The sequence below is a fragment of the Triturus cristatus genome, chromosome 3_2 (genome assembly GCF_964204655.1).
Source record: "Triturus cristatus chromosome 3_2, aTriCri1.1, whole genome shotgun sequence".
Taxonomy (NCBI): Eukaryota; Metazoa; Chordata; class Amphibia; order Caudata; family Salamandridae; genus Triturus; species Triturus cristatus.
In genome coordinates, this window is record NC_140584.1 from 1,046,716,167 (window position 1) to 1,046,728,246 (window position 12,080).

Consider the following 12,080-nt stretch of genomic DNA (forward strand, 5'->3'; position numbering starts at 1 on the left):
TCGTCGAGATAGGGGAAGACTGGAACCCCTAAACTGCGCAGATGAGCTGCGACCACCGCCATAACTTTCGTGAACACCCGAGGGGCACTGGTGAGGCCGAAGGGGAGCACGGTAAACTGAAAATGCTCGTGGCCTACCGTGAACCGCAGGTAACGCTGGTGGGCCGGCAGGACGGGGATGTGGAAATAAGCGTCCTGTAAGTCCAATGCTAGCATCCAGTCTCCAGGGCCAAGGGCAGCCAGAACCTGAGCTAAGGTGAGCCTCTTGAACTTCTCCTTCCGGAGGAAGGCGTTGACGCTCCTGAGGTCCAAGATAGGGCGTAAGCCCACTTTGCCCTTCTTGGGAACCAGAAAGTAGTGGGAGTAACAACCCGACCTACTTCTAGGCCAGGAACGCGCTTGATGGCCCCCTTGGCCAAGAGGGCCGTAACTTCCTCCTGCAGAAGGTGCAAGTGATTCCCCGACATGCGGTGGCATGGCTGGAGGGGTCGCCTCGAAGGGGAGGGAGTAGCCCCTTCGGACGATTTGCAGCACCCACCTGTCCGACGTGATGGTACGCCAGTGGAGCAGGTGATGGCGAACTCTGCCTCCCACTGGCGTGGAATGGGCCTGAAAGGTCAGACTAGGAAGGCTTTGAGGCAGATGCTGCGGGAGCAGATGTGGGCTGACCAGCCCTCTGTCCCCCTGCTCCGCCTCAGCGGAATCCACGTCCGCGTTGCGGCTGGTTCTGCGGCCTGTGGCTAGACGGACGTGCGGGGGCGCCCCTTCCTTGGCCACGAAAGGGGCTTAAAGCGGAAGTTTGCGGGCGCGGGGCCGAGATCCCCAAGGACTTGGCCGTAGCCCTGGATTCCTTAAAGTGCTCCAGCGCACTATCCACTTTGTCGCCAAAAAGGCGACGGCCATCGAAGGGCATGTCCATGAGAGTGCTCTGGACATCACCAGAGAAATTTGTGGATCTCAGCCAGGCGTGGCGACGAATCGCCACCGCCGTCGCAATCGCCCTACCTAGCGAGTCCGTGGTGTCAAGCCCACATCGAATGGAGTACCGTGCTGCATCCTACACCTCAGCAAGAGCCTGGGCGAACCGTGCCCGAGCCTCCTCCAGATACTGGGGTAGCAAGTCCGCCACCATATCCCACAAGGAGTGCGTGTAACGGTCCAAAAGGCACGCGGTATTAATGGACTGCAACCCCATCTGAGGGAGGAAAACAGTTTCCTCCCAAACTGTTGCAACCTTTTGGATTCCCGATCCGGAGGAGCGGACGGGAAGGCGGTCTGGGACGTAGAGGCCTGGATAACCAGACTCTCAGGGGTGGGGTGCACTGACAGAAAACTGGGGTCGCCCGGAGCAGGGCGGTGGCGCCGGGCCACGTTTCGGTCCACAGGAGTGACTGTGGAGGGCTTGGACCAGGTGCCCATCAGAACATCAGTGATTGCCTCATTGAACTGCAGTAGAGGCTACGAAGACCTTACTGGCGGTTGAAGCACCTCGGCCGCTGCAGGGAGCTCAGGTGAAGGGCTTCAGCAGCCCTGCGCAGCACCACAGAATAGGTTGCACCCTCCTCCGTAGCCACAGAGGGAGGAGAGATGAAGCCAGTGTCACGCGAAGTGTCGAGCCCACTGGCATCCCCCAGCTCGTCTGCCCAGTCCTGACTTAACTGGCACTGCTGTGCCAAAGGGTCCTCAGACCCCTCCCAGTCATCCCCGTCATCCGTCTCCTGGTAGACAGGTAGAAAGGACGGAGCCGGGCGGTAGATTAAATGCTCATCCATCTGCGCCGGAGACGGCGTCGGGCCCGGACTGGGGCTAAAACTGGGGACGACGTCCGAAGACGGCGCCGGGGGCGGCACCATAGGGGTCGTAAGGTCAACCGGCGTCGACCGGGATCCAGGCCTGGATCCCACAGGGAGTTGCGGCGTCGGGACCAAAGTCGCCGGCTCGCTAGGCCTCCCAAGCGGACCCGCGGGGTCCGAAGGCGCGTCGACAGGCCGCGACGGCGGAGCGAGACTCCTCATGGCCACGAGGAAGTCTCAAACCTCGTCCGGAGTCGCGTTAGGCCCAGGGACCGGACGCGACTCCTGCGGCTCCAACGGAGCCGCGTGGGTGGTGCCACCCGAACCCTCAGCCAAGTCGCGCGACCGGCATGGGGAGTCAGAAGAGCGATGTCGCCTCTTCGACTTCTTCTTACTGTGCCTCGACTTACCTGAATGCGAGGACTTCGAACCAGACGAGCGGTGATGACTTCAGCTCCGCGATCGGTCTCTCGACTTCCTCCTCGACCGGGACCTTGAGCCGACTGCCGGAACTCGAGGAGCTTGCGGGACCGCTCCCGCCTAGCCTTCGAGGTCAATGCCCGGCAGTCGGGGCACGACTGGGCATCGTGGTATGCCCCAAGGCAGTAGAGACAGCGACGGTGGTGATCCGTAACCGACATCAGTCGGTTACAGGCGTCGCAGGCTTGAAACCGGGCATCCCTACCGGCACCAGGAGTCGATGTCGACTCGAAAGAAGAACCAAAAAGGTCCAAAAAGTTTAGTCAAAAAGTGACTAAAGGGTATGCTCTTCCCGGATATGCGCTTACTGGCGCGGAAAAAAGAAGAACTGACGTCAGCACGCGAGGGAAGCGTCTAAGTACTCCGACGACGTCATCCCGGCAATCACGACGCCAACGACGGACGCGGAGCCGCAGACGATGCCTAGCGACGTGCAAGGGTATTGCTGACGAAAAATCTTTCCGGATCCAGCCTGACGCCTGCGGATATTCTAAGGTAAGGAATCTAACTAACGTGTTTCTTTCAGATAAGGGGCGCAGTAAACTTTATGTCGAGGAGGAAGGACAACAGAGGTTTTGTGAACCAAAATTCAGTATTTAGCACAGAACGCTTAGGACATATATTGCTACGTAGAGCTGCCTGAAATAGATATTATTATGCCTTTATTTAATCTAAGTCGAGATCTCCAACCTTTTCAGGTGTAAGAGTTACTTATGTTCAATGAAAATCACCCTGAGCTACTAATGTTAGTAATGTCATAGTGACCGCCCCAATCAAGATTGTAAACAGTGATCACATTAGTGCACCTGGAAGGGTTGCCAGCAGTAAAGTAAAAACACAATTATCAATTTGGAATGTCTCTAGGTGAGTAATACATAACAACTATAGCTGCAACTCCACTGGCATCACAAGGTAATAGTAATATGATTACTAAGTCTCTCCAACGCCACCTGATTGATTACTCAAATATTAGCTTTAAATACATTTTGGAAATTCAACCATTTTTCTCGAAACATCTGGTTATGTGTTCTGAAAATACACACATTTTTTACTCAATACATGGTTTTTCATTTTGTTATACATATACTAATTCAAACGATCAAAAGCTTTGATATTATTAGGCATGGCTGAACCACAGGAGTACTGCTTTTAGGTAACTGGTGAGCTATCAGTAGCTCACAAGCTATTCTTTGGAAACACCTGATCCATGTTATGCACAAGCAGACAAGACATCAGTATTGGTTTCAACAGCTTAGGATGACAAAACGAGTATGACCAATCTTTTCATTTCATGGCTTTCATATTATACTAAAAGTAGCATTGAAATTGAAGCAATGGCTTTCATATACAGATAACTGCCATATTTTGTAAATAAACAGTACTTTACCTTTCCACTACTTTCCCTGATGTTGTCATGATCGTTCTGGCTAAATTTACTTTTGGTTGGCACCTCGGCATGCTGATTATCTTCTTCCTCTTCCAAAATATCAGAAAGATCCGAGCTGCGATTGGCAGGGGAAGCAAAATGTACACCTTCCGGAGTAGATATTTCTTTTTCCTGGAAAGAGACAATGACTTCATAGTGAAACATATCTCGATATTCACAAACCGGTCTTCGTAAAACTTTACAGAGGTCTGCTACTAGAAGGCTGGACCTGCTTTAGGAGAAGCAGATTTAATGTTAAAAAAAAAAAAACAAGGTCTACAACTGAAAGGGTCTGCTTTAGTGACTCGGAACGGGAGAGAGCACTGGGATACGATACGATTGTAACTAGTGATGCCCGGTTCAGCCTGATACAAGTCACTATACTGCATGGTGCCTATCTTACCCCTCTTGTTCTTAGTAAAATCTACCGGACACATACAGGGGAATGCACAGTATGTAGGCAGCCAACAGCGGATCTGCAACACAGGCTATTGACCTGCCCGGAGATCACACAACACTTGGGGTAAAATCACGGAATCTTTAGCTACGATTTCACGGTTGAGAGTGGATTGGTATCAGAAACACAGCTTGCTGGGCTTATATCTTACAAATTGAAAAGGGAAAATAAGATACACAGTTGTGTCACTGGTATTAAAACGCGTTAGTAAAGCGCAGAATCATTATACATTGGACACACCCAGGAGGCCTCGCTATATCGTGGTGATTTGGGGACGCAAGGGAATGTGTGGTGGCCGAGGAACTCCATCTTGCAATGGTGGGTACGAATGTTAGGGCCCGAGAGGATACCAGACATGCCGGTATACTTTGATACAGATCTAGGAGCACAAACCGCTTTGGGTGTGCAGTCCTCTAGAACTGATCGATCCATGTGAGATGTTGGCAATAATGGGGTGGACATGGATAGATGGGCGAGAAATAGGATATTGTTAGGAGAGCAATGTGATGGACTAAACGCTGTTAATGAAAGGTGGGAATGTCTGTGAGCGCTGCACTTGTGGTCTTTGTTGTTACACAAAAAGAATAAAAATATATTTAAAAAGGAAGAGAATTGAAGGAAGAACAATATTAGAAACTAAAATATGGAAAAAATGAAAGCAGCACGAGAGCTGATTTCCTCTACTACATAGTAACACAAACCTCCACTTCATCCGTTGTTTGCCACATAAAACTGTCCTCGGCATCTACTTTCTCATCACTGGAAAGTTCTAGGAACTCTTGGACAGAACCTCCCCTGAAACTTGCTTTGTTGACATGGTCCCTGCCGCACTCGAACCGTGCAGTTTCAGAACTCAAGCAGCTTTCGCTGACTTTTTCTTTCTCAGACTGATTTGCATTAGTAATTCCATTCTTGGTCTGCATCTCAGAACTCCAGGCATTACATTCCTCCTTTTTCAGTTCAAATTCACTCAATGTTGTTTGGCTATTCCACTCTGAGCATCCAAATAAAGGCGACTCCTGCTGGGGAAAAAAACACCTTTTAATGTTTTCCTTCTTTCTGTTTTCCAGAAACAACAGTAAATAATACAATTTATTTTGCCTACAACCTATCATGTTAGAGAACAAAATGATTTTACTTCCAGTTGGATGGGCATTTTATGCAGTTCAATACTTGTTCGAATATCCCTCGCTTTGGATCATGGACTTCTATAACAACCGTCTGCAAATGTAATAGGTCTCGCATTTACTCGAGTTTGAGGTAATGGCATTGTAAATTTATGTTTTGGTTTTTAAAACATAAATAAAAGGTATTGCCAATTACAATGCCAATAACTTAAACTCCCGCACATGTGGAACCTATTGCATTCCAAATGCTTGAAGGCATGGCTGAGTTGCTCCCTTCTGTCTGCTATGGCCACTGAAGAGCTCCCCGTTTACTACAGTTAAATCGACAAGCAGGTGGTCACAACTGCGCACCAGAGATCCTCCTGCAGTAAGAGAAACTCAAAATGGCGCTTACAGACTAAAGAAGAGGTACCATGTAACAACTTGTAAAAGGGCCAGTCCTCATTGGAGGTTACAAATGAAGATAAGGCGGTTCTAAAGAGGGACTAACAAGCCTAATAACGAATCAGAAGCCAGCATTTAAGAAGGACAATTAAACAAATCAATGACAGATATGGGTGGAGAGTGGGCGGGGCTTCAAGTACATACTCCAATACAGCATGGCTCACAGAGCGGCGCGTGTGCTGCCAGGGCTCAACTTAAAAGCTCGAGGAAGGGACTGGCAGAGGATACATTGATGTCATTAATATTCCGATAAAGACTATAATGAAAGAATAGAAAATTTGCAAAGTGAAGAAAAAAAAAGTTATAATTTTTAGGTCTCGCCTAGAGTTGCAGCGCGAATGTGCTGCCATCGTTTTGCGAGGCATGCAGTATACACTATTGTGTGGAAGCTGCTCTCACTCTCCGACCCATCTTTTTCATTGGCTTAGGTCCTAAATGCTGCCTTCCGATTGGTTTTAGCCTTGTTAGTCCCTCCTCCTCATGGCCATGTCATCATATGTATACTTCCATAGCTACTGGCCCCATTACTTTTAAAACTCTTTTGTTCCCGTGGCTCCCCCACTCCCCTCCCGCAAGCCGTGACTTCTCGGCCCATTACCACCCCCTCCCCATCCCATTCGTGCCTTTTTGCCGGCCCTCACTCTTGTTTTAAATGCAACAGGACTCGCGCAATGCAAGTTCTATTGCACCTCAAGTGCTTCTTAAAGTAGTGCGCAGTCATTTACATTTGACATGCCTGACATCACAGCACTGCCCCTTCCTTCCGCACCACCTCTCTCTCTGCCTCTACTGCCACGCCCGGACCCTTTGCCTACAGCAGCTCCTGGCACCGCACAGCTCACCATGGCTAAAACAGCAATGGGTCAGAATGGGTCCCCTTCTCTTATCCTGCGGGACCGGGACCGGTCAGTTGGCCTGAAACGGATTTGCGGCAGTGCAGAAAAGTACACGCTCCGTGCTCACGGGCACAATAAATATTTAAATGCTTTTAAAGCTACTTGCATAGTCGCTAGGGGAGTTGCCTGATTATTAAATGCCCGCCGAACGGGATATGCAGTACCGCATGCGCCGGAGTAGGTGCGCACTGTATCACAGCCAGCACTCCACACTTCTTCCACTTTTACAGCTCCCAGTTTGTTATGTTCCAAGCTAAGGAGTGATCAATGGGGATTTTTCAGGGATTACTCTGGAAGAGTGTGCTATATGTAGAAAATTTCCTAAACTGTATTTTTATAGTAACAAGGTAATTTTAGAGCCGCACCGTAGTGCTAAACGTATTGAGACCTGAGTGCAGATTTCTGCCACACATGCTTTGCCCACACACCTACCACCAACCCATAGCATATCGTACCTGCGCATGCAAACCAGCAACACTGAACTAACAGCACACGGGCCAAGAGAACGCATAGAGCTTGTGCGTGGCAGTCCCCATTACTTGCCCTGACGCGCATTTAAAAAAGAAAAAACATATATTCCCGTCATGCTCTGGGAGTTTAATATTATAGTGTGGGGAATGTGGCCTTTCTTTGAGCATTTGACGGCATTCGCTGGTTTATAGGTAGTGGAGTTGGCAGCAGCATTTTTGTTGTCTGGTTCCCCACTTTCAAAGAGGGGCGGAAACCACGAGGTGGGCGAACAGGACATCCGTGAACCTCTAGTGAATGATTTGTTCCTGCCCACCTCTGAATAAGGTCCCAAATGACCCCTGAGGTGTCCATATCGGATTTGATTTATTTATATTATGAAGACTGAGGTCGGGTGTTTGGGTTCTTTAGGTATTCAGCATCAATCCGTCTCTCTTAGGTTTGCCCTGAAGGCTGCACGCCGCTACATATGCAAACAGCCCTGGGCTCCTAGATGGAGCTGACATTTAACATAACCTCACAGGGTTTATTTGCACATGCTGCCTGGCACTAATGTATGCAGAAGGACCGGTGCTCCCAGGTATGATCCTCGTTGTACATTCCCACCAGACACTGGGCCTGCCTGCAGTTGTGTCCAGTGGGCACAGCTCTTCTGGAGTGCAGCCCGCCCTACATTACCGCATAGAACGGGCACAATATGTAGCCCGACCACAGCCTGTTATAAGAACATATTCTCAGCATGCTCTAATGACACATCCCCTGCTTCTGCATGCCCACTAATTTGCACCACTCTGGCACAAGGGGTTAAATTAGCACACCAAAATACAATCCAATTACACACGTGACTACAGGCACATTAGAGTTGGCGCTGTGCCCAGGCCTAATGCATGTACATGACAAAGAGCGTCTGAAAACTCCACTTGTACAATGTTTTCAAAGGTTGGCCCTGCCAGCTGCCAGACACCAATGTATAAAGAAAGCACACTCCTCATATCCAGGAGCCCACAGTGCTTTTCCTACTAGGATTCCCTCTGTGTAGTGTGCGACCATAATGCACTTAGATGGCACAATGCTCTTAGACATGACCGCCTTGCACATTTGCTCTCAGGGTGGCATTTTATGCTGCAGAGCCTTAATGTAAGTCGATGGCAGGATGCTTGCAGGACCCTGTTGTAGGTTCTCAGGTAGAGGTTCAGTGGCATTGCATGCTGACTGAATTTAAATGGGCCATCTTGTGAATGAGGTAACAATGGCCGGAAACCCAAGCTGACATCATCAACGAGAGGAACGTTTTGGAATGCCTTTTGTTGGTGTCTGTCAGTGATGCAGAAGTTGGTAAAAAGCAAAATTCTTCTCTCTTTCATGGTTGGCCTTGTTTAATGATGTAAATGACCACATACTTCTGAACATGGCCTCCATTAGGCAGTCCAGACTGTAGGTAGCTCTGGTTTATCTGGCCCTTGTGCATGCAGTCACAACACACTCCCTTTTAGATTTAGTGTCAATTTAGCTTCTTGTCTGCATGCCCTGGGGCCTAGGGGATAATGATTGATTAGATAAAAACAAAGGACATTGTCTTTGGGAATGGAAGCATCACATTGCAATAATAAATATTCAAACTAGCTACAGATCGAAGAAGATGACAGTTTAGTTTACACCAGCTCTGGTGGAGGCAGCCAAACACACCACGTACAAAACCTCTCCTTGTGGAACTCTTTACCATTTCAACTCAGACTAGAGAACAACTACCTTTAACTTTACAATGCTGTAAATGTTCCGAACCCAGCTGACGATTGTCTATCGTTTCCTGAGCCTTCTATGCTGCAAGTGAGGTGCCTATCATCTGTCATGCATTCCGCGTCCTATGCTGCACAGGACTTTGTTGGTTCTTCCCTAAGGCTCTGGCTTCATTTTGTACCTATACACCCTGGCATGAACAAACTTTGCCACATCACCACCACTAAAAGGCTGGCCATAAAACGGTAAAAGAAAAATGATCAAAACTGCGTGGTGACCGCATTCTTTATTATTTTCACTTGAAAACTAAGCCCTATTTAGGTCTCGGCTAGAGAAGGCTGTAGTGGGGCTTGAACCCGCCCCTCTTCTCCATTGGCTGGTCTCTTAAATGCTGGTCAGCCATTGGAGAAGAGCTTTGTCTGTCAATTCAAGCCCCGTCTTTTTCGGATTCGGGGGTGTGTTTTTTCACCTCTTTCTCGTTTTTAAGCCCCGTCCCTTTTACAATGGTGAGCGTGTTTTTTTTTACAAGGACGTTCTCGTGTTTATTCGTGTCTCTTGCTGGGTCGGGGAAGGATTCTTCCCCGACCCACAGCTGACTGACAATCAATGTGGCCTCACCCCAAGAATCAAGAGAGAAGTCCCTCAGACACCGCCGCACAGATTCCACCTCTGCCATCCCACGCCAAATACAGCATGCCAGGATTTGGTACGCGATTACTGCTGCCTAGCTCTGATTAGCTGACTGCTCAAACAAACAAGTAGATCGCGGATGTAGACAACAGAGCGGCATAACGAGTTAACTTTACTTTGTCCAAACGAAGACTAGAAGTTCACATTTAAAATTAAAAAATTCAAAGAAACATATCTTCGAAATCGCAATAGGAATAATTTGATTTTTAGTAACCTTTGACCTCGTAATAGCAAACGATAATTTTACTCTCGATAGTGCTACCCAACAATAATTTTGTGAAAACTGAAAGAGCCATCGGCGAAAATTCCTAAAACTTGACCAAAAGCTCCCGTTTGTGAAACCACTTTCAGAACGTAGATCTCAGGTAATAGCGAGGACTTTAATTATCCAACATATGTCATCGCACGTGTGTGTGACTATGCCACGTAGGTGCCACTTTTGTGTAAATTGGTTTTTTTTTGCAGATTTATTTAGCGCGAACTGGACCCGAAGGTATTGGAGCGCTTTATATGAGCACCGGCTACGTTACACAATTGCCACTCTGCCCTTCCGCTCGCGTGCTCGCTGTCATGGAGCGCAGCCAGGGCTGGTGGTACCGCCTGTTATTGATTGTGGCGCCTTATAACACAGATTCTTTGTGCTGCTGCTGAAGAAACACTGACACAGAATCCCCCTTGCGTATTCCTCTGCCGCCGGTTCCAACCGCCCTTTCCAACCCCACGCCTTGTCTTCCGCTCTTGATTCGTTTTGATGCAGTTTGTAGTAAGACACTGCGCCCCGCCCTCAAAATGGATGCCGAGCAAACGGCACTGGTGCTAGCGCAGTAATAGTTGTTTTGTCACTGAGCAGGCTCTTCATTAAACTGCTGTCCCTGCAGGACTTACGCTTAAGGTCTCATAAAAGTGAGAAACTTTTAGCAGTTGGTTGATGTTTTGATAATTAGTGGTATTCCTCATTTCTGTGCCTTTAATCTGAAATTGGGGTCTCTTCCTTGTAATTTATCAGTTGTGATCCTCTGCCAGTGAGCTTTTGATTTTCTGAAATTAATCTGGATAAAGACTTTATGTATGATTGTGTTCCTTTTACACAGGAGGAACGGCTATACCTGTTGAGATGAGTGTACAGTACTAAGTACCATAGAAAGGTGTTAAACACTTGCATTAACCCGATTGCCTTTTTAGGTCTCGCTTGACAGTGCAGGTGTCATCACAATGTAATTAACCGCAAAAAGAGCTTTCGGGAGTACTGCATACATCTCTGCACACATTGTGGTGGGCAGTAATGTATGTTTTGATCGCGCAGAAAAGTGCTTGCTCTCCAAGAGTATAATCTATCAAGTTGGCAGAGATATTGTTTTGCAGCTTGACCTTTAAGTCAAACAGATGCCACAGCAATTTTGTAGACAGGGCCACTAATATTATGGTACTCTGCGTCTTTGGCGTTTTCCACATAATTTGTGCATTTTCTATCTAATCGATCATCTGTGGCATAACCTGCAGATTTTAACTCAAAAAGTTTTTTCTAGCTCAAACTAATCAAGAATCACTAATAAACAGCAAAAACACGTACTGCTGCACAGCGAAATGTCTTTTGCAAAGGTTAGCTGATTCCCCCATCACACCACACCACTGATGCCTAATTATGTATCTGGGTGTTAAACGGGTACTAGTGATGCAAAACTTTTGCCCAGGCAGTGCTGACCGGGTTAAAACGGGAAAATAAAGATGTAAGATAACAATGTGGGAAATTGTCCTGTTGTAATCTTTCAAAATATAGACACCTCTCAGTGGTTTCGAGTAAACCACCATCTAATGCACTGTTTAAATTCTCATCACCTAATGTAAGTTAAGAGACGGAGACATTAGACTGCTTGTAGTTTCTGTCAAAATACATAGATTCAAACAATCCATATGTAATGATGTGTGAAAAAAACATTACAGTGCTGGGGGTCTCTTCAGGACAGTCATCCGACTACTGCACTACAAACATATGAGCCACGTTGTAAGGCAAGTACCACAATAATACTTTTCTCAAATCTTGTATTTTCAGTGATATGTCCACCGAAGCCCCTGATTTTATATTAAAAACAGAGCTTTGGACTATTCCATTTCCCGCTGAAAGGCAATATTTCTCTCCATGTGTTCCCATACCTGGCGTGTCATGCAGTTTGGTGCTTACTTTCCCTCCATGTTAAAGAACAGTAGATGTTTCAGCACCCAGGCTAATGTGCTGCATAGCTAAATACATACAAGGTCTCAAAGGCTAGACCAATTGCATTGCAAATGCTTGTTTAAGGCTTTGCACTAACATTAGTATGTTGTCGGCCTTTTATCTGAGGGTTTACAAATCAAACACAAATGAGCACCCATGCACTGTAGCCACATGTGTGAATTCCCAAATGTGTTAATTGGCCGATATAAAGTCCCTCGCGAAGGCAGCCTGTAATGTCCCATATAAATAATTCCAACAAAAAGTAGCGACAGTACACTTGCTGTCCTCTAAAATATTAGCAATAGATCCAGTCATCCAACATCCAGTGACATAATGGTAGTCAAAAATAGC

The 12,080-nt window shown here is 47.3% G+C and overlaps 1 protein-coding gene across 4 annotated transcripts in view; it reads right to left on the minus strand.

Annotated features, from left to right (window-relative positions):
- Positions 1-12,080, minus strand: part of TSPOAP1 (TSPO associated protein 1) — a 3,327,443-nt gene that overhangs the window by 1,092,176 nt on the left and 2,223,187 nt on the right. For 3 of the 4 annotated variants that reach the window (XM_085649739.1, XM_085649737.1, XM_085649738.1), the window contains 2 exons: positions 4,857-5,177; positions 3,660-3,830 (listed from right to left, as the gene is read on the minus strand). In XM_085649739.1, the coding sequence (XP_085505865.1) occupies positions 3,660-3,830; positions 4,857-5,177 (492 nt within the window). The remainder of the gene's footprint in view (positions 1-3,659; positions 3,831-4,856; positions 5,178-12,080) is intronic. The other variant, XM_085649736.1, reaches the window with a different exon arrangement.